The sequence below is a fragment of the Urocampus carinirostris genome, chromosome 5 (genome assembly GCF_059441175.1).
Source record: "Urocampus carinirostris isolate Australia breed hairy pipefish chromosome 5, RoL_Ucar_1.0, whole genome shotgun sequence".
NCBI classification, from domain to species: Eukaryota; Metazoa; Chordata; class Actinopteri; order Syngnathiformes; family Syngnathidae; genus Urocampus; species Urocampus carinirostris.
Window position 1 is genome coordinate 16,058,349 of NC_142353.1, and position 25,600 is coordinate 16,083,948.

Below are 25,600 nucleotides of genomic sequence, written 5' to 3' on the forward strand. Positions count from 1 at the left end.
ATCTATATCAGTCATTCTTAACGATCATTCGCCATTCACATCCATTAAATGAACCGACGTCACATCCAGAACACGTTTCACCCCATCCAACCATACTTGGGCCTTCCTCTTATTCCATTTCCCACCACTTCAGCATTACATACTCTTTTAGCAAGCTCTCTCACCACACCGGTTTGTCTCTTTACTTCCTCATTCCTTAAACTAAGGATGGTTTCAAAAAAGAGGAAAGCAATCATGTATCTACTTCATGTAACGTGAATTACGGACGTTGTAAATATTCAAATCAAGCACTGTTAAAAGTTTATCTGAGCGTGTCTGAAAGAGAAATTTACATGCACGCAGCATGAATGCAGCTTGACAAAGGATGCAATGATAATTTTAGCCAGAAAATGGCGTCAGCAAGTAAAACTTTTTGGAACTCGCAGTAACCACCTTAAGACCTCAGGTTCTTCTCTTGTTGTGTATTATATGAATTAAGTCTGCAAAAACATAGACTAATTTCTACTCAAAAAGGGTGTCATAAATGTCGGCAGGGTCACCGTGGTGTTTCGAATTTAGAGCGCATGCATTGTGGAAAAGAGCAGCCTTAGTGCTTCCATGACAAAATAAAGAATAAGACAGACCATATTTACAGCCGTAGTGCTTGAAATGTAGAAAAAATGAAGCGGCTTGCAGTTTGAAATTCACGGTATATGAGAAACAAACTAGGTCTACAGCCTTATTAGCAGAAGATAGCAGACTCCACTACAATCAAACATTAACACCACTGCAGCCATTAATGTCTGATTAAAATGTTGCAAAAAAGACCGAGTTCATTATCTTCCACTTTTTTCTATGTTTTCCAGAGTGAGTTATGAGTGTACGGCAGTTCTTTAAAAGCATGATGATTAACTCAGTCTAAGGACCTACTCCAAAGGACATTAGCATGCAAATTTGAGATAAAGAAATTGGAAGCCTTGAAAAACAAAAAGTTTTGATGAACCACTGGTGGTAATAATTTTTTTTAAACTAGCTTTGTGGACTCTTCTTGACCCCCGCTTGATTCAAAATTTTGGCTGACAAATATTAACATTTCCATTCCTACAGAAAAAAGTACTTAACCTCTATTAAATTTCGAAAAATACACTTACTAGTCATGAGCAAACGTAGGCAGTCACTGTAGTGGTCCGGGAAGTGATGGCGTAAAAGTAAGATCCAGTGTTTGGTGAAAAGGTGAAAAGGGGTGAGGAGTTCAGGTTCAGGATCTCGGCCACAGACACAAAGTCCGCCATGGACTAATTCAAGTAATCGTGACCTCTCGGAAAACACGGGATGCGCTTCGTTCAGCCAGGTGGACAAATCGAACTGGAACAGGATGCGATAGATAAAATTAAAGTAGAATTGGTGTGGTTGCACAATATATTTCCCCACCAATTGGACTCACCTTGGTAAGCAGCATGAAAACGACATCTGCACTATCAAGGTGAAGTGACGTCACCACATCTTGGTAAAGGGATACCAGCTGGGCAGGGGCGGCATTCGGAGTGAAAAAAGGAGAAATGAGAGGACAGAGACGTCTGTGCTCCAAAATGGTCTTCAGGACACGCCCGCACTCTTCAGCAGTTTCCTGGATGAACACCTTGAAAGAAATGAAGAAAAGGTTCAATGGACCTATTTAAGTACCATATTTTCCTCACTATAAGGTGCACCCACCAAAAATAGTATTTCGTGATTTTGATTTTTATATATAAAGCACACCAGACTAAAATGCGCATGGAATTAAAACTATTGTAAGGGCTAGGGTTGCTATAATGGTGCATATAAATCAAAAATACATCCCTGATAACAATTGCTTAATACTGAAAATAACGGGAAACAAACCAAGATTGAGGCGTGTAGTGCACCAAATCCTATCCACTAGACCAGGGTTTTTCAACCAGTGTGTCGGGGCACACTAGTGTGCCAAGAGACCTTGTCAAGTGTGCCGCTGGAATTTCCCCAATTTTATCTTTCCAAAAAAAAACAGGCCATTATTCAGTATTTTTGCTTTCTTCAGACGAGGAACTGTGATAGTCATCCATATCAGTAGGTGGCAGTAGATTTTTATATACTAATTATCTGCTCATGAAGTAGCACACTACATTTAATAACTGAAGATGTTTAAGAAAGCCGGTTTAAGATTGCACTGTAAAAAATACAAACATAAATGAAGCACATCATTTTTTATTTTAAGCCTTATCTTTTTCTTTTTATATACTAATTATCTGCTCATGAGGTAGCACACTACATTTAATAACTGAAGATGTTCAACAAAGCGGTTTAAGATTGCACTGTAAAAAATACAAACATAAATAAAGCACATCATTTTTTATTTTAAGCCTTATTTTCTTCTTTTTATATACTAATTATCTGCTTATGAGGTAGTACAGTGAAATATTTGACATATCTTGATTTTCAACGGACGGTGTGTTTTGGAACTTTTTTTATGAATAAAAGTGTACCTTGGTTCAAAAATGGTTGAAAAACACTGCACTAGAGCAACGGTTTAGAACCTATGGCTAGGGAGACATATATGGCCCTTTTCATGAATACAAATAGCTCGAAAATAAAACAACTTTTTTAATATATAACTTAATTCAGAGTTGTTTGTTGTACACGCCAAGCCGAGGCACTACTGATGGACATAGGTTCCGTTCCGTCCAGTGTATATAGGACACAATTTAGAGTCAAGGTGTCACACCAACACACCCCAATGTGTCTGTGAAACGCTAAATAATGCTTTATATGGAAGCTCTGCAAACAATCGATGTTCATTGTTGAGACACTTTATGATGAAAAGCCACAGAACAAGCTCTAACCCGAAACAAACGTTTTACCCAGAAGCTCAAGCAAAGAATGTAAAGCAATTTATTGGGTGTGCGGTAGGAATGGGCGACGATATACACAGCACACGAGCACGCTTTCTCCTTTGCTGAGCGCAGTCTGCACTGAAGCTAAATACGATGGTATCCTCGTTTGCAGTATTTTGTGACATTTTTACAAAATTACTTTGCTTGCACCTTGCAAAAATGTCAAAATGAGCCTCAAAACTCTTAAGTAAGTGTGTGAGGGAGATCAATTTTAAGTGGTATATTTATATTGATATGGAACACAGTGAAAGAGCCTGCTCTTTTTTGTGAGCCGAGCCGCAAGAGACGCTTCTATGAAAAATGACAGAAACTTAGGTGGTGGGCGCGAGTGGCTCAGGAGGTAGAGCGCTCGTCTTGGGATCAAGAGATCGCAGTTCGAATCCCGGCTCCTCCGTGTTACATGTTAAAGTGTCCTTGGGTAAGACACTGAACCCCTAATACCCCCAATATGCAGGTAAGCGCCTTACATGGCTGCACGGCCGCTATTGGGAAATGTGAACCACACTGTAAAGCGCTTTGGGAAGTCTTGACTTGAAAAGCGCTATATAAATGCAGATCATTTCATTTGATTTCATTTGATTTCATTTCAACATTGGCGTAGTCAGGGAGGTAAGAAAGGCCACACAAGTACGTAGTCTAAGCGTGCAGGCAGTAATTGAAGTAAATTACAATTGTCACTCTTAAATTTAATGCCTGAGTGATAGAGAAGAATATAATAATATATTTTCAATAAAAGTGATCTTTCACATGAATGCTTGCTTTAATTTACTAAAGCTTGTGCTGATATTGACTTCAAAATATCGTGCTTAAAACACGCATCCACTGTAATTCTGGCCGACTTAGCTATTTAATTAATTTCGCAATTTTGAGCCCGGATTTTTCTGCTCAGGACAGATTTTCTTGTGCATTGAGACCGTCTGCGCAGTGGGAAATTTCACACGCACGCAGCTAAGAGTGAACATTGGTTACAACTGTGGGACATTTTATTAATGGATGCAGTTGGAGTATTAATACCATTCATAAGGACTGGTATGAACAGGTACGAAAATTGTTATTTGTACTTGAACATTCCTCATTTTAAATGTACGGCTACAGTGAGATGTGTAAGTGTATGACCGCACCTGTCCCAGGATTTCCACACATGAGGAGAGGTACTGACGTGTTGGAGGGTGCCGCAGTGTGTCTTCACACACATAGGATACAACCTGGTAGAAGGCTGACACGCCAACACTTTGCACTGATGGGGATTTTTGCAATTTGTACAAGTTCACCAGAGCTCTACAGAAATGATAAAAAAAAGTCAAATGATCCAATCTTTCAGCAGTTGCTTAATATGCTTTGCTCTATGCAAGCTTATACTTACGTGATGAAGTTTTCTGTGTGGACAGCAGCACGAGCAAGGCTTTGAGAAGGGGGAGCCATGGCATCAGTTTGCAGGTTCTTAATGTCCCTCTGCAGCGTTGTTATCTGAGTATGCACTGCCTCCTGCCGCTGGATACACTCACACTATACAAAACGCACAACAATGCAGGTAAATAATCCATATATTCATGACAAAGTGTTTCTAAAGCACAATGGGAGTGGTCCTACAGTGACAGTGATGTTAGCTGGACCCTGGCACTGCTGCCCTCCTCTCCCTTTACACTCCAGTATCATAGTCACTTGCTCTGGTCGGTTTTTGTAAAGCAGAGGAAGACTTTCCAGAAGTTCCTGTTCCATTGCTACCTGCTGGGCTTCCCGTGATACCGCAATCCTGACACAAACACCGCATTTAGGGTGAGCAATTTGTGTTTACAGTTTTTTTAATGGTTTTAAGATACCTTGTTTGTTCCTGCAGTATACTAAGATCTTGATGAAGTAGTTCAGTAGCAGCTTTGGAGCTAGAGAGACATATGCTGGGAACTTCATTGACTGGAGTTTTCATGTGTTGAATTTGAGGAGGTAGACATGGAACAGAATGCTTCTGTAAGTTGGACTGGATACGCTCCCTTGCTGAAGAAAGATATACAACCAATTTGTGGTTTGATTACCATTAATATCATCATGGCTTGCAGAAAATGGGGTTGGCTAAATGGGTTCGTGTGATCGTCCTTCGTACATTAGTATGGAACTTCTACATGTAAAAACAAACACTTTCACCAATCTAGGTAACCTCATAGACCTAACGGGAAATCTGTGATAGACAAAATAGCAAAGCTAAATACAGAAACTAGTTGTTGAACTGATCAGCAATGCTAATGCTCTGTCGTACCATTGCTGAGGCTTGTATAGTCTGTGAAGGTTGAGTTTTGATTTTGAAGAAAAGAGGGTTCACTCTGCACGTTCTGCCACAAGGACAAAACCTCTTTCCTATCATACTGCAGACGCTCCTGATCCACATACTCCAGCCACAATTCCTAAAAGAATGTGTTACATTTTAAACTTCAAACATTTAACTGTTTATAGTAAGAATAATGCTTGAATACTAGACTCTTTCTGTAAGAAGTACAGACGTACCTGTTGCTGCTGCATAACCTGTGCAAGTCTATGTGGTTCATATTCAGGGGGAAGAGAGGGAAGATAAACTTGCTGCTTTTGCAGTGTTTCATCATCCAACCAGACAGCAAAAACACCAAACAACCTAAGAGGCAAGAATTTTTCTTGATCTTCATCTGAATGACAGAGTAGGGATTATAAATTATGAACCCACCTGACCAACTCTGTATGTAGCTGAGGAGAAGTGAGGTAGGAGCGACATGGGCTGCCAGGATGCTGGTTGCACTGGCTGTCTGTTGAGACTGAGTGTGTCAGGGGCAACTTCAGGGCCTGGCTGGCAGCGTGGTGAAAGTCAGAAATGATTTGTATTCTCTGCTTCAAGTCTCGAAGCAACGAGGCTTGAGACGAAGCCTGGAAGAATCGTCGACCAATGCATCCAACTGCAGCCAGTCTGAAAGGCACAGAAATACAAAATGCATTTGTGTGTCTGTTTTGCACTAAGCAACACAAATAGGCTTTGTGTAATCGGGTTTATATTGCATTTCATTATTAATTGGGCAGAACCTTCTATTTGCTTACTGTAGGACTGTGTTTCTCAACTGGTGGGTCGGGACCCAAAAGTGGGCAACGGACCAGTTTTCAATGTGTCGCAGACTTTTGCCCTCGCAAAATAATGCTAAGGAGATGAAAAAATGATGGGTAATTACAGAGTAGCTGGGGATAATGTCCTGATCAATCTATTTTTCCTGTTCAGTCAATCGATGCCATTGCAATTGTGTTTGAGAGGGACCGCATCTCGTTTTATTGTGATTTTGTCTGTTTTATTTCCCTTTATGTCCATAATAATAGGTCCCAAGAAAATTAGTGCTAAGGGGAAGGAAAATTGGAAAACAGTGACAACGATCGAGTCAAAGGAGGAAATGATTACAAAATACGAAAATATAGTACGAGTGTTTGCCATTGAAGCACTGCTAGAAGGTACAGTAAATGGTTTAAAAATACTTATTTTCTAGCTTTTTCACCTGTATATTGATCTTTATTATCCACACCATTAAGTAATCATCGTTGCTTGGATAGTTTTTTAATATTTTGGGTACAAACTTCTTTTAGTATGTGGCTATCTTAAAGACATTTTAGGGGGTCGGTATGTGCAATGTAGGGTGATAAGTGTGTATATAAGGTACTTAAGCCGTTTTAGTTTTGCGGGTCTTTTTTTTCAAGGTGAATAAAATCAAACTCTGCTTTAAACTGCACATTCTACATCGTACAAAACTAAAAGTAGACTTTTTTTTCTTGATGTGGGTCACAGCTTATCCTTAGGGTGGAATGGTGGACCAGTTGAGAACCACTGGTGTAAAGAATTAAAATAAGAAATGGTCATACCCATAATCCGGACCAGGTTGCCGGAGGTAGAGCTGCAAAAATTTTTGCCAAACCAGCGGTAAAAGGGGATGGTCAGGTGGCGTGGCTAATGCCTGCCAGGCCCAGCGGTAAACCTGTAGCCGCTGCAAAGATAGTGTGGTCGGCAACTTCAGCTTCTGCTGGGCTCTCTGGCTCGGGAACAGCATGAAGGGCAAATTAGTAATGGATCATAAAACTCTTTGAGTATACATATTTTTTTACCTTTAATGCTTGTTCTGGTGAGAGATTAGGCTCTGAGAGGAGTTCATTTTCAACGCATCGTCTGAGTTGAGAATCTTCCTCAAAAGTACCTTCCATATTAAGCACCAGCCAGGCAAACCAAACCTATCAAGAAAATTTGTCCCATCAACAACTGAGATCAGTAATTTGCATGGAAAAAATTTAGAAGCCCTTACTTCTTCACTTAGTGATTGGCCTTCTATAAAAGACGGTGTGGCATTCCCGGCAATCCAGGCTACCAGAGAGGAAATCAGCCCTCGATCTCCATGGTGACCCAAAGCATTCTGCATTCGAAATCAAAACCACAGCATTACTAACTTTACTAATTTGTATAGCTGAATTAAAAATGGAACAATTGCTAAAACCTTGTGTTGTTGGTGCAAGAGCTTTAGAACACATTCTTCTTGATGATGTGTAAATGCAGCACAGCAGATCTGATCCATGAGGAAAAGCACCGTTTTGTCCCGGTACCATAAGTTCTGCTGAGTCAAAATCCCCACCCAAAACTCGAGCACAGCCGCAGTACCAACACGATTAGGCTGTGAACTTTCAACCACATGGCTCTGGAGGACAAATATTAACACATTTATTTATCACTTAATACATTGTATACAGTGTCCTTCATGCATTCAATTCAGTTGTTCTATATTCTATGTGTTCTATCCCTGCACACTAGTCTAAATGCAGAATTGAGGTTATTATTGTTTGATTTAATTTGAATTACTTAACGAATCCTTTATCAAAAAAACAGTGGCCATTGGTTGTCCAGATCAGGAATTTCAGTCACATATATCATATAGCAAAAGCACACAGTAATGTTTGAGAAGTGAAATTAGATTCATAGTATTTACAGAAGGTGTGCAATAAATATTTTAAATACAAAAGTAGGAAGGTGCATACATTTGAGCGTCGTAGTTGTTTTCTTCACTCGAATACCTTAGCACAATTATTGTATCACAAAATATATTTGGTAAGCTCTTTGACCGTACACCTACATACACAAGTGAAAAGGGGTATTTAACGTAACCAGTTGCAAGTTGTTGGCCTCTTTGCATCAAATGCAGACCATTTGCATCATCCCCAAAGGGTGGCAACATTGGATCTTTAAAACAACTGTCAAAGATTGTTAAACATAGGGTGGGGATACAAAAAGCTAGCTGAGATTTCCTCTTTCAGCTTCCACTGTGAGAAACAGTGAGAACTACAGGTACATTTCTAGTTAAGTCAACAAATGGCAGACCAAGAAAAATATCAGATAGGCAAGGACTAAGGATGTTGATGACAGTCAAAGTCAACCCACAATCAATTCCAAATACACAATCTTGCTGCAGATGGTGTCACTGTGCATTAATTAGCTATGCAGCACACTTTGCACAGGGGGATACTGTATGGGAGAGTAATGTGGTAGAAGCCTTTTGTGTGCACATGCCACAGACATGGTCACTTGAGGTATGCTGAAGCACATTTGGACAAGCCAGCTTCATTTTGCAATGAAGTGCTATAGATCGATTAAACTAAAATGGTGTTATTTGTAAATAAAAAGAGGCGGTATGCATGGCAGTAAAAGAAAAAAGCCTTGCAAGACAAACACCTGCTACCCACAGTAAAATCTGGTGGTAGTTCCATTATGCTGCAGGGCTGTGTGGTCAATGCAGCTACTGGAAATTCTGTTAAAATTAAAGGTCTCATGGATTCCAGTCAGTATCAGCAGATACTTTTACACGATGTTCAAGAGACAACCTCAAGCACTGCTCAAATTCTACTGCCTTTTATGCAGAGGAACTAGAACAACGTTCTGGAATGGTCAGCTCTCTCCAATGGAAAATCTGTTGTGTGATTTAAAGTGGGATGTCCATGTTCAGAAATCATCAAACCTGACCGAACATAATAGGTTTTGTAAATAAAAATGGTAAAATAAATCCTTCAACCAGAATCCAGACTGTCATTTGAACCAAGAGGAAGTGCTTAGCGTCTGTTATTTCTCCAAAAGGACGATCTTCTAAAGGCCCAAATTTATGCACCTGCCAAATTTTAAGTACGGTAATTATTGATCTTTGTCAGAATCATATAAAGTTAAAATTCCTATCCTATAAACTGCACTTCTCTGCATTGATCTTCTATATGATATATTGATCTAATTAATTAATGACATATAAAGGAAAATTTTGAGAATGATCAGCGGTCCCTAAACGATTTCCTACAACTGTATGCAAATTGACACCACTGTAACACAAAAATGTAGCTGAAATTGAGAACATCTTTGCACAAAGAAAGTAATAAAAAATACAGCAGTCAAACATACAAATAAGGGTTTTCATTAAATCAGAGCAGCTTATGTTAGATACAAACGATATCTATTTGTATATAATATTCTAATAGTTAAAAGATAATAACAGCATTATTGCAAATACCTGAATAACACTGTTCAGCAGCCGGACATTATTGCCATAGGTTGTTCCGGTGAGGAGTGGTGCTACCCTGTGTGTGACTTGCTGAGCCACACCCTGAGGATGTAGGCTGTCGTACTGCAAAAAACATTGAACGCAAGTAACGAACCTGTTGTAAACAGAAAAAAAAGACGTTGACCGACAGTGAGGCCACTTATAAATGGCATACAGTAGATGGTTGTTAAAATGGGCATTTTGTTTACTGAGAGTTGTTGAGAAGGTAAAAACTAAGCGGGTAGATCTGGGGAAGGATGGTATCTAGGAGATGCACGGCAGCTCGCAGATGGTAAGACTGAATCAAATTCTTTACCAAGATGACTCCATCAGTACAAAAATACTCCAGGCTGATAAAAAGCCAAGCACATAAGTTAAACTCATTCACTGACCCGTAGAAATTATCATAAATGTAGGGGTTCCTACTTATGTCCCACTGTTGTCATGGCAACTGACAGGTATGCCCCAATAGGGATGCCTGCTTTCACAGCCCGGACAACAGAGTGCATGCTGGGAGATTGCAAAAGTTCTGCAATTGGAACGGGGACTCCAGTGGATGCTAGCCAAGCCCCCTTTGGGTTCTGCGCATTGGCATGAAGCTTTAGCCTCAGTAAGAGCTGCCATGCCCATTGACTAAAAGAAGCTTCAGGGGACACACCAAGGCGCAGGACACTCGCGAGATAAGACACCTGAAAAAAAAGGAAAAGTTCTCAAAGGAAAGCTTTTCAACCAAGCACTTGAGTGTCCAACAATTAGGTACCTGTTTAATTCCTTCAGATATGAGGCCACTATAGGGTTTGTCAGTCAAGTACTTTTGATAGGCCTCAGCCACCAGCAGGGCCACTTTACAGTGGACCGTTGAAGACAATACCAAAGAGCCGTCCTGAAAAAACAAAACAAAATAAAACAGGTTTGGTTATTAATAACTGACATCCAACCGACATGCACATGATACAACTGGGAAAACGGAAACAACCTCTGAGTATCCCCAGTTCAGACCCTCCAGTATAACACAAGCCAGACGATTCTCCACTGTCGATAAAGGGTACTGGAGCAACCATGCTCCGATCACACATATCTCCTCTGGTTTTGGATGCCAGAGGCTCAGAGGAAGCTCTTTACACAAATACAGTGCCACCTAACAAACAAAGAAGGTTAATATTTTATTTCTTATACTTGACATGCTGTCTAACACCAAAAGATCAGGAAACAGAACTTACCATGCCCACAGCTTGGATTGTTTCCCTCAGTCTCTCCAGAAGCACAGAGATCACAAAGGGATGAGCTGTTGCTATGGTGGCCAACAACTCTCTTCCCACTTTAGAATATATTTCTCTCGTGGACATGCTCACATAAGACACCTGTTAAAGAAAAAAACACAATACAAGGACAGACCACAACTGAAGTACACCTATAAGATCCAATAGTGAGATCCAATACTGTGTTTACAAAAGAGCTGAGATTTGAATTCAGGGTAATCCTTAATTCCCCAGGAACGCAGGTTTTGGTAAAGAATAAATATATGTTTACAGGTACAATAAACAGTTTTTTTTTCTCAAACGAATGCTTGGGCTTGTAAAAGGGGTTTGTTCTTTCTTGTCACTGTATAAAAGAGTAATTAGTTTACTAAATCGTAAATAATTAAATTGAATTGTCTTTATTGTCAGTGATATCAACGTAGGGAAACACTGTATGCAACTTGATTGGACATGGTATTCCAGGGTAAACATGTAGTTAACATTTTAAAGAGAAAGAAAAAAAAAACACTAGATAAAAGGCATATGTTTGATTTTTTTTCTACAACGTAGCGCTAAGTGACTGACTTAAAATAACATGAATAAACAAAATGAAGGTTTCTACTCCATGGATTTCATCCATCACTGATTATTTTTGGACTGCAACCAGTGTAATAAATGAGGGTTAATTGTACACAGTTTCCTGACTTTACCTGGGTGGGTGAATGATGATTTCCTCATGTAAGGTAATTTTTGGGTTGAACAATTTATAATTCAACACCATTTTACAGTGTTACAGCCTGATCGAACACTTATCAGCCCGGAGTGATAACCTACCATCAGGCTTCACATCGTTGTCATTAAGGCTCTCGATCAATGTTCCCTCTAATTTTCCACGGGTCTGAGCGTTCACACAAAGTTGGTGAGCAACCATAATCCCAAGTGTGGCAAGATAATTAAATATCAAACATGTCCAACACTTGACATCAAGTTACATTTTGCTGAGTTTCCGGCAATGCTAAATTATTTTTCTCTTTTGAATGAATTGACTCATGTACTATTGCAAAGGTTGTACGGTAGGGTGGTCCTTATTTTTCGACTTTTAAAATTTCATGCTCTGACCCCTTGAATATGTTTCAATATATACAAAACGTAATTAGGCAAAGTTTCATCAAAATCAAAGGATATTTAGAGGTCGCTCAAGGCCTCTGAAATTTTGGTATGAAAAATAAGGATTTTTCGCACATTATATCAGACCTAGTGTACAAAGTTACTTGTAACTTTTCTTGTGTTACAATTATAAGCAATGGACTGAAATTGGATGTTCTAAAACGCCGTACACATAGGGTTAAGATTTCCGTTTTTTCTCGAAAATTGCCAAAATTTTACCATTTTGGAAAATTTCAAAGTCGTTGAGCTACCTCTAAATATTATCCAAATTGTTCAAAATTGCACACAGTGTGTTTTTATCGATATAAGAACATATGCGGGGGGTCAGAGCCCAATATTTCAAAAAAAATAATTTCGACCCCCATTAAGGACCACCCTATTGTACGGCCTACAAACGTCGTTTGTTCTCACAATTCTTTCACAAGATATCCATTTCTTTTTATTTCCGGATATATTTTGTCGCATAATATTAACATTTTGGGGGGCTTATTTAGTCGGTTGTAAGATACAGAACTGTACTTAATCACAATTTTTTAGTGGAAGTACAATGTTGGCAACAATATTCACTTTTTATTTACACGGCTCCGCCCGATATCTATTTATCGAAATGAGAATTGGAAATTATTTGAATGCAACACAAACTTTTTCTTCTTTTTTTTTTTTGTTTTTTTCTACTTTTTTTTTTAAATTCCTTTAAAAAAATCTCATTGTGTTTATTTTTTCTGAGCTGTTACTTTTTTTTCCTAGATTTCTTTCTTTTCTTTTTTTCTGGCTTTTTTTCTAAATTTTTCCTTCTTTTTTTCTCTTCCTTTTGTTTCTTTTTTTTTTAGCTTTTCACTACTTTTTCATTTCTGTATTTTTTTCTTTTTTGTTCTATTCCGCCCTTCCTTTAGGTCATTTTGTGCATAATTTTACTTAATATTTGGTCATGTTGGGATTAAAGAAGGAAAAACTACCTGAAGAGCCGTTTGGGGCCCGAAAGAGCCGGTTCCTTTTAGTGAGCCGAGCCGAAGAAGCCGGTTCTCGACATACTCTACTAACTTTACTCAACTTCGTTCGACTTCAAAATACCGCATTTAGGACACAACGTCAGAGGAACCTGTGTACTTTTACCTTCATGCACTGTAACTTTGACTTAAGTAATTTTGAGCCCTCATTTTTGTGCGCTGGCTAGATTTTCTTGTGAGCCGAGAATGTGCGAGCAGTGCGCAATTGCGCACGCGCGCAGCTTAGAGGAAACACTGCCCTCGATGTAGACAAATTTATGAGACGGACCATGTAGACCTAACCCTCACTTCCTGAACGCCCCTATAGAATTGAGGGAGAATTACGAGAGCAGCTCTTAGGTTCATGGACATGTACCTTATTTCAACAAAGATAAACAGAAATCTCCTAAACTCTTTGCATGTCTTGCCATACCTGGTAAATCAGGAGAGTAATGGTTGTGACGAAGGCAGGATCTGAATACTGAGTGGGTGTGGCCATGTGCGCTAGTGCTGTCAGGAGGGTGATACCATCAGAGCTGTTCACCTCACGCAACCACAGCTCAAACTTGTCTTGGTGTTCAGGATCTGCGACATAAAGTCATCTTATGATCAACAGTGAATCAAGTTGAATATTCTTTAACAAGTTAATAAAAGAAATGCACGTACTTTTATTCGATTTTGTTTACCTTTTAGGGCCTGAATGCAGAATTGTACATCACTCAAATTACTAAAAGTTTCCAGGCCTGCTGTTTCAGCACACTGCATCGCATAAAGTATCCTCCATAGCATTGGGCTGGATAGAGTCCCGTATGGCATCTCAGACATAAATAACCAAATTCCCAACCTAAAATAAAATAAAATAAAAAAATAAAAACAATATTTTTCTGGGCTGAAGTTAATTGACAATAATCAATATTATTGGATTTTTGTCATAATGCATGTATACTATGTCAAAAAAAGTATATTTCTTACAACAATCAGATTGTATAAAAAGATAACCAACACAATAAACAAAAACAACAACAATGAAACTATTGATTTTTTAAAATTCTGTTTTATCAAAAATAGGAAGACGAATTAAAAATAAATAAATGAATGACTCCATAACTAATGAGTCAATAAATAAAACTCAGTCTGAACTCTTAGGTAGACAAAATTCCACATCAAGAAAAAAATTGTAGCAGGGGGTCATTATTTCTCAACAGGTGAACAAAGAAGAATATGTAAAGATAAAAATACAGGCTACGCTAAGGCCTAAACCTGTCACGATAGCAGATTTTCTGGACGATAATTGGACAGAAAATTATTTCCATTAATTGAGATTATTGACTATCTTTTAAAAATCATACATAACGGTGATGTTAAAAAAGGTACACCATGTCAAAAAAAGAAAACTAAAATGATTACTAAGCTTGGAAATAAGATAAACATAAAACACACCAAAGAAACCGTTTTTGTAAAAATTGACAAATGTTCTGTTTTATTCGGTTTGTAAAATGTTTTGTTTTTCGTAGTCATCCGTACATTTGTCAGATGGCAATAAAGATTTGTGAAATGTAGACTTTTTGACTGTATTGAAAGTTTTGATCACAATCCCACAGTAATTAAGTTACAAAATAAAAATATAATTAAATAAAAAAAACTAGTTTGTTTCAAAATAGTGTCACGCCCTTAGCACATTCCCTATCATTTAAAAAAATAAGATTAATACACATGTATCTGTAAGGTGTTATTTAATATCAAATAAATAATGTCACAGTAAAGCAAATACGTATTTATATTCAGAACAGTCTAAGGCAGTGTTTTTCAACCAATATGGCAAAGAATACCAGCGTGCGATGAGACCTTGTCTGGCGTGTTGCAGGAATTTGCCTAACTTTAATTGTCCCAGTGATCAGCCGAGTAACTAACATTCATCAATGTTCATCAATGTCAGTAAGTTGCAGCAAATAATTAATTATGTGCCCATGAGGTATTACAAGGAAATATATTTCATAAAACCTATTTTGAAAGATGAAGCTGTTAAAGATTGCACTGCGAAAATAATAGAATAAATCAAGTAGAAATATTGCACATCATTATTCAGATTTAAATGTTTTATTAAATTATATTATTAAATATTACTATAAACTTTAAAAATTCTGTTTTCCTTCCCTGCATCTGTATGTGCACTAGCAGAAGAGAGTGTGAAGTCTAAAAAAAATAAAAATAGTAATGAATTCTGCAAATAAGCAGACATCGTGCCAGGAGTTTTTAGAATTCTGTGCCAATAATATTATGTTTTGAAGACATTTTTTGTGCAGGCTGTCCCCCTTCCTTCCCTTCCTCTCTCTATGCTTTTCTCTCTGTAATCGTAGAGGCGCATGCAGCAGACTCCAGGTGGACCTCAAGCAGCGCTAATTCTTTTTGATTAAACAAGTTTTGTAGCAAACAGGGGAAACCAAAGTCACTAAACTTATCAAGGCCTGTAGAATTGCAGACCTGTATTTTCTTTATAATTCTTTAAGGATAAAGTGACTTATTGATTATTGCGTCAGGTCCTATGCATACCTTTTGTTTCTAAGGACATGTAGAACAGCCCTTAAAAAAAGATGATCATATTCCATCTGCAGCTTTTCCAGAGAGAAAGAGTGGACATGAGACATGGATCCACTAGTACCAGTAACACTTGCATATTGAGCCCAGTGATCACTGACATAACACAGTGTCATCCTGAACGACAGAATAAGACAATAACATGTCACATTCTTCTAACAGTATAAAAGAAGAGTATAAGGAGCATGAGCTACTCACCGTATGAGGTGTCCGATTCGTTTTACTAATTGTCTGTATCGGGCTCTGTCGTATGTTTGTAATCCGAGGGCGAGGATTTCAATGAGTGAGGAAGCAAAAGCAAACACACGCATCATTTTCTGACTGGAGTATCCCTGAGGCTCGTACACATCTGCAGACAAATTAGCGGGGAAGATGAATGAGCCAAAAACAAACTAAGAAAATCAGCTTGTTTGTCAGGAAAACGTAAAAACACAAACATTTACCGTGCTTTCCCATTCCAAGCATGTGTGAAAAAAGCTGCTGAAACGGAAACTGGGACATCAATAGGATCAGGTCATCCTCACACAGCAGTAACCAGCTGCTCTCTGGATCTTCATCCTGCAAATGAGGAAAGCACCATTCAGGCATTCTGTTTATTCAAAATACAGCAAGGTGACAAGTCCACAGACTGATATTTACTGGACTTGAGCAATTGTTTTGAACATTTTTTTAACACAGGGATCAGAATGGAGATTTTCATTTTCAGCTGAAATAGCCAGGGTCCAGGAATAAAGCAGGGCGGAGCCCCCCCGAACAATTCTGATCCCTGTTAACAACAGTGCGTGTGATTCATCTCCAAGAAAAAAATAACATAACCCTGTTTGGTTTGTCAGAACATTTCGGTTGCCTTCTTATCCGAGTTAATATTTAACAAATGTTTAACGGTAATTATCTAGCAATTACTGACAAGATAAAATAGATACTACACGCGGCATGTGGATGGGTTTGCAGACAGTTTATTTAGCAGAAAACATGTGTGAAAGGTGTAGTCATTTACCTCCTCCCCTCCTTCATCCACTAGAGTCCAGTTGCCTGAGCCTGGTCCGGATGACGCTGAATTAAGACTCTCACATGGTTTCATATGACCCAAAAACTCAGCACGGTGTCTAAAGTCACAACAGATATTCAATATGATAAATGAGAGGGGTCCAAAATTTTTGTTTTGAGAGTCACTTAAAAAAAAAACGCCCACTTTAAATTGATTTGTTTATTTCTTTTTAGTTACGAACCTACCAATGATGCAAAATCAGTCTTTCTTTTGAAACATAAACACAAATATTTGTATTAACGGTTAGTTAAGAATTTTAGGAAAATATAAGTTTTATTTTCAAAAAAGTTACCATTCTACCATACCTAGTGTCTTGGACCTGTTACCACAGCTAGCCATGTGGCGAAACAATGGAGAAACTGCTACTAAAGTACTGTGCGGTGTTCAGAGTTAGGAAGTCCCCTGCATGGGAATGAGCCACTGGTGGTCTTGTTATGGGCTCACACACTGATGACAGCGATGCAAGGCTTGTCTGCTTATCGGGGTTCAGTGTCTTAACCAAGGACATTTTGATATTTAACTCGGTGGACTATCGCACTCTACCTTCCGAGCTTCTGTCACTCCGGAGGGAACAAAAATCTTTTTCAGTTTACACGGAAAAATGTTTGGTCGATAGTTTGGATCTCCCTGGGGCAAATGATAAGCTGTTTTACAACTTTGTAAATAACAAATGGCCAAAAACAACTTTAGCTACATCTGTATTGATGCTGTCCAATAAAATAACTGTACAGTACGAGTATGCTGCTTCTATAAAACCTCATTTTAATAAAGTTATAACCTAAAATGTAGTGATGGTTAGAGGCTAATGTTGCGGGTAATAAATGTACTAACCGAGCAGGCGACATTAAAATCGCCAAAGCTTGCATGAAGTCGTGAACCCCACAGGTGTTCCCCCATACTTCAATCTGGAAAGATCATTATTTATTGTTAAATTGCAATCTCTGTGCATGTAATACTGTGCATACCCAATCATTGACAAAAAGTTATCTTCGCTAACCTGAAGGAAAGAGGCAGCCCACTTGCCCACCCCAGCGGGACAACATAGCAGATGGCACAGCACAAACAAGTGCTCTCCCGACCCCCCGACGTGCAAGAGCACTGCTACCTACGGAGACACAAAGAGATTAGTGAAGAAAGAAAACAATTCAAAATGAATTGCAAGTGCTTGTGTTGTACAGTATTACCAGTATTTCCAACCAGTGGTGGATGTCTGTCTGGAACTGTGTGTCATCAAGAACTCTTCTTGTGAAGCTAAAGAGGACACTAATGGCATCTTTTAAGGGTTGAATTGAACAGGGTTGTCTTTGCCTAGCAGAACAATCTGATTAGGAAAAATAAACAAGAAAAAAAAGAACTCAGGTCAGGGGAAAAGTCACCGCACACCCCAGCTTTCTGAAGTTCATTGCTGCTTGCTTGAGAGGGAGGTCTGCTTACAAGTGTCCAGTACCAAAACCAAAAAATGATATACAGTGGAACCTCGGTTTTCAAACGCCTCTCAGTTCGAACAAATCGGAGTCCGACCAAAAATTTCGAGAAATTCTTGCTTCGCTGATCGGTCAAAAAATCGGAGTTCGAACGCTGGTAATGCGTGAGTGCGTACGCTAGGATGCGATGCTGAGCGGCGTACGGGTGTAGATGGCTCTTTTCCTGACCAACTGTTATCGCGTGCGAACGTGCTTCGTTTTGCTTTCGCTTTTAATATAGGTGTACGAAGTGTTTTAGCCCCTAATTATGCCTCCGAAGAAAGTCAGTGCAAGCAGCAAAGTTGCTACAGGTGAAAAAGGAAAACTAGTGCGTACAACTTCTCCACCTACGCTTTCTGCTGACCACCACAAAGGTAAGAAATCCTATTCATAATTCTTTTTTTATCCTTTTTTTTTAATTTTTACACGTTCATGTTAGCGTAATCTTTCGTATGGAAGATTACGATAACGCGGACGTACGATTAGCCTGGGTTAGCTTTATGTTTACGTTGAACATTCATGGTAAACATTCAGGGTGTTGGAACGGAGCCCAACTTTCAGGGTGTTGGAACAGAGCCCCCTTTCCAATGAACCGCTCACCACTTGTGGAGACCCGGGTGCTAAATGACTTGTAAACGACCTGATTTTTTTATTTTTACACGTTCATGTTAGTGTAATATTTCGTACGGAAGATTACGATAACGCGGACGTACGATTAGCCTGGGTTAGCTTCATGTTTACGTTAAACATTCAGGGTGTTGGAACGGATTAAAACGATTTACATTATTTTTAATGGGAAAAATGATTTCGGTGATCGAACAAATCAGTTTTCGAACAGGGTTCTGGAACGGATTATGGTCGAGAACCGAGGTTCCACGGTACCACAAATTCCAAACTACAAGCCAACACTGCTTCTTTTTTTGCTACATTTTAAACACTGCTGGTTTAAATGCGGTGAAGCTTACTCTTTTTTCTTTTATGGTGGCACCAAGGAAAACGGCGATCTGCTCTTTTTTTAACTATGCATGTGCGCTATATAACAAACGCAACGGTGTTGTCTGGAGACATTTATGACCCTTTTAAGAGAAATGAATTGATGTTTTTGCCAACATAGTTCATATGCTGTAATGCAAAACCGGAGCAAAACAGGAAGTTTGACAGTACCGTCGTCTATTCGGTATTTACAACGTACTCACGATATTTCAAGTTATTACACAAAAATCAACTTCTCAAATTATATATGCAGAGGGAGTTATCTATCAAAAACGCTACACTTCTCTTTCCTTATCGACATCATTGTCAGGTTTTTGGAGTTTCCTTTAATCCTTGAGGAACGATGACAAACGAATGCAATTTGGTCCACCACCGTGGCAATCACCAATCACAGCAACACAAAAATAACGTCTGGGTTGCTATCTGGCACTATTCTGCACAGTATAGTTGCCCTGGAACTGTCCCCTAAAAACATTGGGCTCACATTTTACCCATTGATGTTTTCTTTGAGCAGTACTAACTATGTGCTTGTCTGTAATTGCCATCTTAAACCGGCACATGATCTTTGACGTAAACAACTCCGAACAGAACAGAAAACGACGCAGCTGAAAACAGTCAGGTGTGGGAGGGCACAGCGCCAGGCTTAAAATGTAAGAAATGAACATGAGTAACTTGTTTTATTTTGGTTATTTACATTATTTTGGCTCGAACAAAGACAAAACAGAGTTACGTTCTTAAATTCAAGCATGCTGCTTTTAATCAGTTACACTGTGTAGTCTGGAATTTACAGTATAAAATAAATTGAATTTTTAAAGGATCATAATTCGACATTAAACATAACATGTTAAAGAATGTTGACCAGGGGTCAACGTAATACCTTTTAACAGGCGGTACAGGTAAGATTCCACTTGGAGGCGTGAAAGCGAAGCAGTATAAGCATGCAAGACCACTCTCTGGTGGAGCAACTCTCTTCGGATCTCAAAAAGTTTGCTGAGCTCAGACAGCACACTTTCACTGAGTTCTGCCTGCTGGAAACGATGGTATCCACACACTTTGGACTGATCGGCACACACACCCTTGAAACGAGAATTCAAGTATTAAAAAAAATGTTTTTATTCAAAGGTAACACACAATCATGTTTAAAAAAAAACAGCAAACCTGGAGTGTAATCTGTTCATCTCTGAAGCTCCACAGACGATTTTGCGTGCTTTTGCAGTCGGATGACTGTGTGTGAAATTGCGCATGTGATTGGGTCAGCTGTCTGCGACAGCGCCAATAGTTTTGCAGGAGTTCGGCTAGTTCATGGCTCTCCTGACGAGCGAGCGTGCAGAATTGGGTCGCACAAACTTCGACTCCTTCTAGCCAGGATCGTAAACCTCCTCCGGGCTCCCAAACGCTCATCTGCTCCGGTGAAAATGGCTGTTAAAGAGTAAAAAATAGAATAGAATTTTTAATGCAAAATGCCAAATAAACTAGCTCACTTTGGGTCAACGACCTACAGACAACCAACCACATTAGCTGTTTTCACACCTTCAAGGAAAATGTAAACCTTTAGTTAACCCAAAATGTAATAATTCTACAATGAAACTGGAATACCAACAAAACAAAGCAAAACCAAAATAAGTTTGCTTGCAAAAAGGTTTAAAATGAGATTCAAACCCAAGTGTGGTACATAATTCTCAGAGCCCAAACAATATGAAGACAATCTACTATTATAATAAGGGATGTTCAATACCACTAATTGTTCAGAGTGCTGTACAAATACTGTAGAGTAAGCACTTGATTCACATATAGAGTACTTATACCACTTGTAGCTATAATACGTAAATAATCTCATGATAAAACAAAGGCAGCTAACTTGAATTGAAAACGCCATTGATGGAAAATATGGCAAAAATCTATTTATCTTAATTTCTAATTCTTCTTTCTGATAACGAAACAGACAATTATGAGTACCATTTGAGTAAAATGAGTACAATTTGAAATTGGCCAGTTAATAATACTTCACATTGGTGTTTGATTATTTGTACATGAAAAACATATGAGCCAAGTTACTTTTAAGACTGAATTCTTTGTTTTAAATGTCATGGAGGAAAAAAAACATCGTATATAGTATACTCTAGTCGTCCACTGCGGATTTAGATTAAAAATAATGCATTGTCTGAAATAAATAACATTCTAAACTAGATCTGTGCAGCAGCTCCTGAAGTGTATTACACCACAGATAATTATTGTCCATCTAATAAAGGCACGTCGTCATAACACATTTACACAGGGAAACTAATAGGTACCCAAAAAAATGTTGTAGACATTCAAAAGCAAGGTAAAAGAATACAAATTAAGAGGCTGTGATAGTGCAGTAACATGAATTGACTTGAAAACATTCGCTCTTAGTTTGTTTATTTGGGTAAATGATACATTGAAAAATTAAAATTAAATTGAATTTATGTAGTGCCACCCTATTATTTACATGAAGTGAGTTAAAAAAAGAAACGTTGCTTCACAACTAACATTTCCTTTAAAATGTATTCATAAGTTTGTTGTGTAGTGTTGTGTAAAAATACCTGAACTTCTGTTTTCAAGCTTGGTAACTCAGGGTAGAGTTTGCTCTTGGAAAGTTCTGCAGCGGACTCCACTGTCTGTAGACTTGGAGGAGATGATTCCTGCTCAGCTAGCGCTAAAACTGCAGGTTCCTTCCCACAATTCTTTACGGTTTCTCTGCGAAGCTCTAGCAAAGAACCCTCTTCTAGTGTTGGGACAGATGGGTATAGGGAGGGAGCACTGGGGACATGTTTGATGTCAAAGTGTGTTGGAACATGAGACGCACTGTGAAGTTCGGACACAGACACGCTCGCACATTCTGCCTCTTTATCTTGTGTTTGTTGCACTGTGGCTTGAGAAGTCTGTGACACATCTTGAGGCTGTAAAATCTCAGTTGACACTGGTGATAATTCATTTTGCGATAAAGAGATTTCACGCAATTTTTTAAGACAATCTAATGCCTGGGCCTCAGTCCCGTGGATATGAATTGGATCATGCTTTTCCTGCAGTGGTTCCTGGGGTCGGGGGCAAAGCGGAATGCTGGTGAATTCAGATGTGGACGCATCACCGCAAGCGGCCAAGGGGGCAGCTTCCCTCTTGTCTTCTGTCGTTTTCTGCTTCCTGACAATCTGAGAAAAGAAATAAAACTATTAACTAAAAAGAAAAAAAACTTTACTGATCAACCCTGACATGTCTTCAATTCGGTGACCCTTGTGTCATTAGACAGGAGTATGGTTTTAAGTTTTTCAGCTGAAGATTGATCTTAAACCACTCTGAAAATGCCCATAGCTGGAGGTTAGATAAAGTCCTCAGCATTGGCGTGGGGATTTTTAAAATTTGCCATACCATGTGGCAACTTGTAAAATGCACACAGTGGCCTTTCTTGCTTTGAGCATCAACTAAGCCCCTTTTGGATATCCTTGGTATTGAAGTTATCTCTTAACATACCCTGAAATGGTGTCGTCTTCAATTGTGCTTCGCTTTTGACGGTTTCATGCTTTCATCTGCCGGCACGTCGCCACCGCTGAGATCTGTGTCTTTCTTAATCTTGAATATAATGAAATCCATAACTCATATTTTATGTTCTTTGCTGTATCTGCTACGCCAAGGACAACATGCATTCTGAGCATTACTTTGACCAGGCAAAGGCCTGCTAACTACTGAAAACGGGTCCACGGGTTGCAATCCACCAGTTGATGAAGACTGCACTGGAGAAAGGCCTATGGAGTAGGGGTTACGGTCTAATAAAGGCTCCCCCTGGAGGTCATGTTGGCCAGGAACGGTACACTATATTCAGCAATAATTAATGGTGCGTGTCAAGGTCATCTCTGGAGGTCGCATTTCACAAAAGTTAGGTTCTCTCTCTGCCCTTCACTCACCAGGTAACGGTAACAAAAAAAGACGACTCACATTTTAATTTGAACCAACCAATAACATTTAATGGGACTCGGTGTAATATTTGTCCACTAGAAGTTGCTGTATTGTGTAAGGCAGGGGTCTCAAACATTTTTCAAGCAGAGCTATATTTTGTTACTAATTAGCACAGATGGCACCCAGTTTGATATGCATTTCTAAGATAACACATTAAAACGTTACTACTATGTTGTCACTATGTTATTAACTTATTACTTTTTTGTCCCTGATTTGTACTCCCAAATCCATTCAATTATGGACTGAGCAATTCGGAAAAAACACTGGACTATGTGTAATGTAACATCAAACATTCCGGTTGTATCCAGCAACTCTGTTTGACCCCCATCCCCCTAACAAAATGTAACCCCAGGCACGCTAAAACTCCTTGCCAATGATAATGTGTCATTCGTCAGCTGAAACGAGTCCCAGAGATTGCCTTATTTAAACCCTAACTGTCTGTCTCTGTGTGACCTGCGACTGGCTGGCAACCAGTTCAGGGTGTCCCCTGCCCACTGCCCAAAGATAGCTGGGATGGGCTCCAGCACTCCCGCTACCCTACTGAGTATAAGCGGTGTAGATAATGGATGGATGGATGGGTCTTGTTTGTACATCAGTAAACATTTGTTATCATTTAATCCCGCAACGTTTAAAGACAGCGAAACTAAAGCGTTGATCGCCAAATTTTGAATGTCACTAATAATGATTGAGGTAAACTTAAACACATCCAGCATGGCAGCCAAGGGTTGCCTGGATCTTTGAGTGAGAGTGAGAGAAAGAGTGTGTGTATGAGTGAGTGAGATACTTTATTCATCCCCGTAGGGAAATTCACACTTCCAGCAGTATCCTTGTGTTGAAAATAAAACAATAATAAAGTAAAAGGAATACAATACATAAATACCCAAAGTAACGTGTTGATATATAGTATTTAAATAGTGCTATATAAAATACACACTGTAATCAAAATAGGGAAATATATATTATTAGAACAGTTTATTAGAAGTATAATTCAAATAAGCACAGCTAGGCAGTAAAAAATGTTTTTAAAGACACTAATCATGTCAATAATTTTTCCTGCCAATTGGAAATCAAGTTTCCTTAAAAATCACTATAACTCATCGCTGGTGAGCTATATTCAGAACCAGTCCTCGGCCTAATTAGGTGCTCTTAGGGGGCTACCCCGTGCCGGTGGGCACCATTTTGGAGACCACTGTTTTTAAACATTTTGCAGTCAAGTTTTACCAGGGTATCAAACTCCAAATAAACAAATAAGACAACAGAAACGGACGTCAATAATTACCTTTTCACTGACTTTCGCTTTGGTCTTCTTCGGTCGCACCGCCTCCATATTTCGTCTGTTTCACATCACAACGAGAAAGTCTTTACAGCAACTGAATCGATACACGAGCTGAGTGACAAAACCCCTATCCTGTTTGATAAGCAGAACGTGGAAGCCTGGGTTGTCAAGATAAATGCCAAAGCACATACTCAAAAAGCTCACTAGCCACCATTAAAATACAAATCAAAAGCACAAAGAATTCACAGCGTTGACACAGAGAACCAAGAAGAAGCTTACAAAAACACACAACAATATCAATAAAAAACGACGACTTTTCGGCTAGGTTACGATGCTAGCAGGAATCAGCTTGTTTGAACGTTGCGTAATTTACCTCGAGATTCATTTATTTACCAGCGCCTTGAAAGTCCTTGTTTGGTTCTCCGTGTAATTACAAAATCAAGAGATCAAATACAAGCGAGTGACAATATAATGTAGAATCGTTTTGGTAGCCATTTGTTTTGTTTGTCAGGGAACTGTTGTCAAAATATAGTCACGTGTTAAGTCCACCTTTCTACGGAAATCGAAAAAGACCAAACTTCATCATAATTAACATCGACGGTTACAGCTCAACGCAACTAACTCTCTCGTTTCAGCAATTCAAATGTTTTTCTTGAATATAGTATAGCAAAATTGTGATTAATGCATAATTCTATAATAATTATAAAGGATGTTCAGCAGTTATTTTATTTTTTTCAAAATGTTTACTTTTCAGTAATATATCTACTTACGAATTTAACTCGTTTTGTGATCTGTAAGCAGACACCTTTTGAATGTAAATGCACTAATTCCTTCCAAGACCCCCAAAAGCATGATAGTTTTTCACTAAATAATAAAAGAGCATAAGAACATGAAATTAATACATATTGAAATTATATGACCACACATAATGTGAAAAAAATGTAATAAAGGAGATGATAAATATATTAACTTACCGGTTAATGATCCTTAGCAGTGTTCTTTTTTTTGCCTCGCATTTCTTGAAAACCTGATCTAATGAAGTATGCTTTTGCTGGCTTTTGCCAGTCCGAAATGTGGAGGCACCGATGTCCCAACATATGAACACATTTTCTGGCGATTTCTTACCACAAATTTGAGTGCAAGTTGCGTGTCGGGAAGGGGAATTGAAGAGCATGCTGGCATTCTCGTATATGCACCGGATTGCCAGGTGTTTACAGAGCGGGAAGGGGACACGAAGAGCATGCTGGGATTCACACATACGCACTGGGTTGTCAGGTAGATCTCTGTGACTGGCGAATGGTCACACGTACTGTACTGTATTTTTGACTTTGTATCCTGAAACACCTTTGTAACGAGAGGCAATATTTTCCCGTCCATGTGCTTTGTAACCTGAAACTTTTGTATGTAGACGTACGTG

General features: G+C 38.9%; 1 protein-coding gene across 2 annotated transcripts in view; it reads right to left on the bottom strand.

Moving 5' to 3' along the window:
* The window catches only part of epg5 (ectopic P-granules autophagy protein 5 homolog (C. elegans)), a 38,681-nt gene extending 13,960 nt beyond the window's left edge, over positions 1 to 24,721 (bottom strand). Inside the window, exons 1-32 of one of the 2 annotated variants that reach the window (XM_088335966.1) lie at positions 24,187 to 24,721; positions 21,500 to 22,105; positions 20,094 to 20,354; positions 19,813 to 20,011; positions 17,664 to 17,800; positions 17,477 to 17,584; positions 17,311 to 17,384; positions 16,429 to 16,537; positions 15,875 to 15,989; positions 15,630 to 15,780; positions 15,387 to 15,548; positions 13,523 to 13,680; positions 13,270 to 13,421; positions 10,666 to 10,806; positions 10,422 to 10,583; positions 10,206 to 10,328; positions 9,872 to 10,134; positions 9,655 to 9,795; positions 9,416 to 9,560; positions 7,370 to 7,567; positions 7,181 to 7,288; positions 6,987 to 7,109; positions 6,747 to 6,913; positions 5,578 to 5,814; positions 5,385 to 5,508; positions 5,140 to 5,284; positions 4,709 to 4,880; positions 4,479 to 4,641; positions 4,252 to 4,394; positions 4,010 to 4,166; positions 1,424 to 1,618; positions 1,131 to 1,344 (exon numbers count right to left, since the gene is read on the bottom strand). In XM_088335966.1, coding sequence (XP_088192092.1) covers positions 1,131 to 1,344; positions 1,424 to 1,618; positions 4,010 to 4,166; positions 4,252 to 4,394; positions 4,479 to 4,641; positions 4,709 to 4,880; positions 5,140 to 5,284; positions 5,385 to 5,508; positions 5,578 to 5,814; positions 6,747 to 6,913; positions 6,987 to 7,109; positions 7,181 to 7,288; positions 7,370 to 7,567; positions 9,416 to 9,560; positions 9,655 to 9,795; positions 9,872 to 10,134; positions 10,206 to 10,328; positions 10,422 to 10,583; positions 10,666 to 10,806; positions 13,270 to 13,421; positions 13,523 to 13,680; positions 15,387 to 15,548; positions 15,630 to 15,780; positions 15,875 to 15,989; positions 16,429 to 16,537; positions 17,311 to 17,384; positions 17,477 to 17,584; positions 17,664 to 17,800; positions 19,813 to 20,011; positions 20,094 to 20,354; positions 21,500 to 22,105; positions 24,187 to 24,234 — 5,401 coding nt within the window. In that variant the 5' untranslated portion in view covers positions 24,235 to 24,721. Of the gene's footprint in view, positions 1 to 1,130; positions 1,345 to 1,423; positions 1,619 to 4,009; positions 4,167 to 4,251; positions 4,395 to 4,478; positions 4,642 to 4,708; positions 4,881 to 5,139; positions 5,285 to 5,384; positions 5,509 to 5,577; positions 5,815 to 6,746; positions 6,914 to 6,986; positions 7,110 to 7,180; positions 7,289 to 7,369; positions 7,568 to 9,415; positions 9,561 to 9,654; positions 9,796 to 9,871; positions 10,135 to 10,205; positions 10,329 to 10,421; positions 10,584 to 10,665; positions 10,807 to 13,269; positions 13,422 to 13,522; positions 13,681 to 15,386; positions 15,549 to 15,629; positions 15,781 to 15,868; positions 15,990 to 16,428; positions 16,538 to 17,310; positions 17,385 to 17,476; positions 17,585 to 17,663; positions 17,801 to 19,812; positions 20,012 to 20,093; positions 20,355 to 21,499; positions 22,106 to 24,186 lie in introns of both variants that reach the window. The other variant, XM_088335965.1, reaches the window with a different exon arrangement.
* Positions 24,722 to 25,600: the final 879 nt, after the last annotated feature.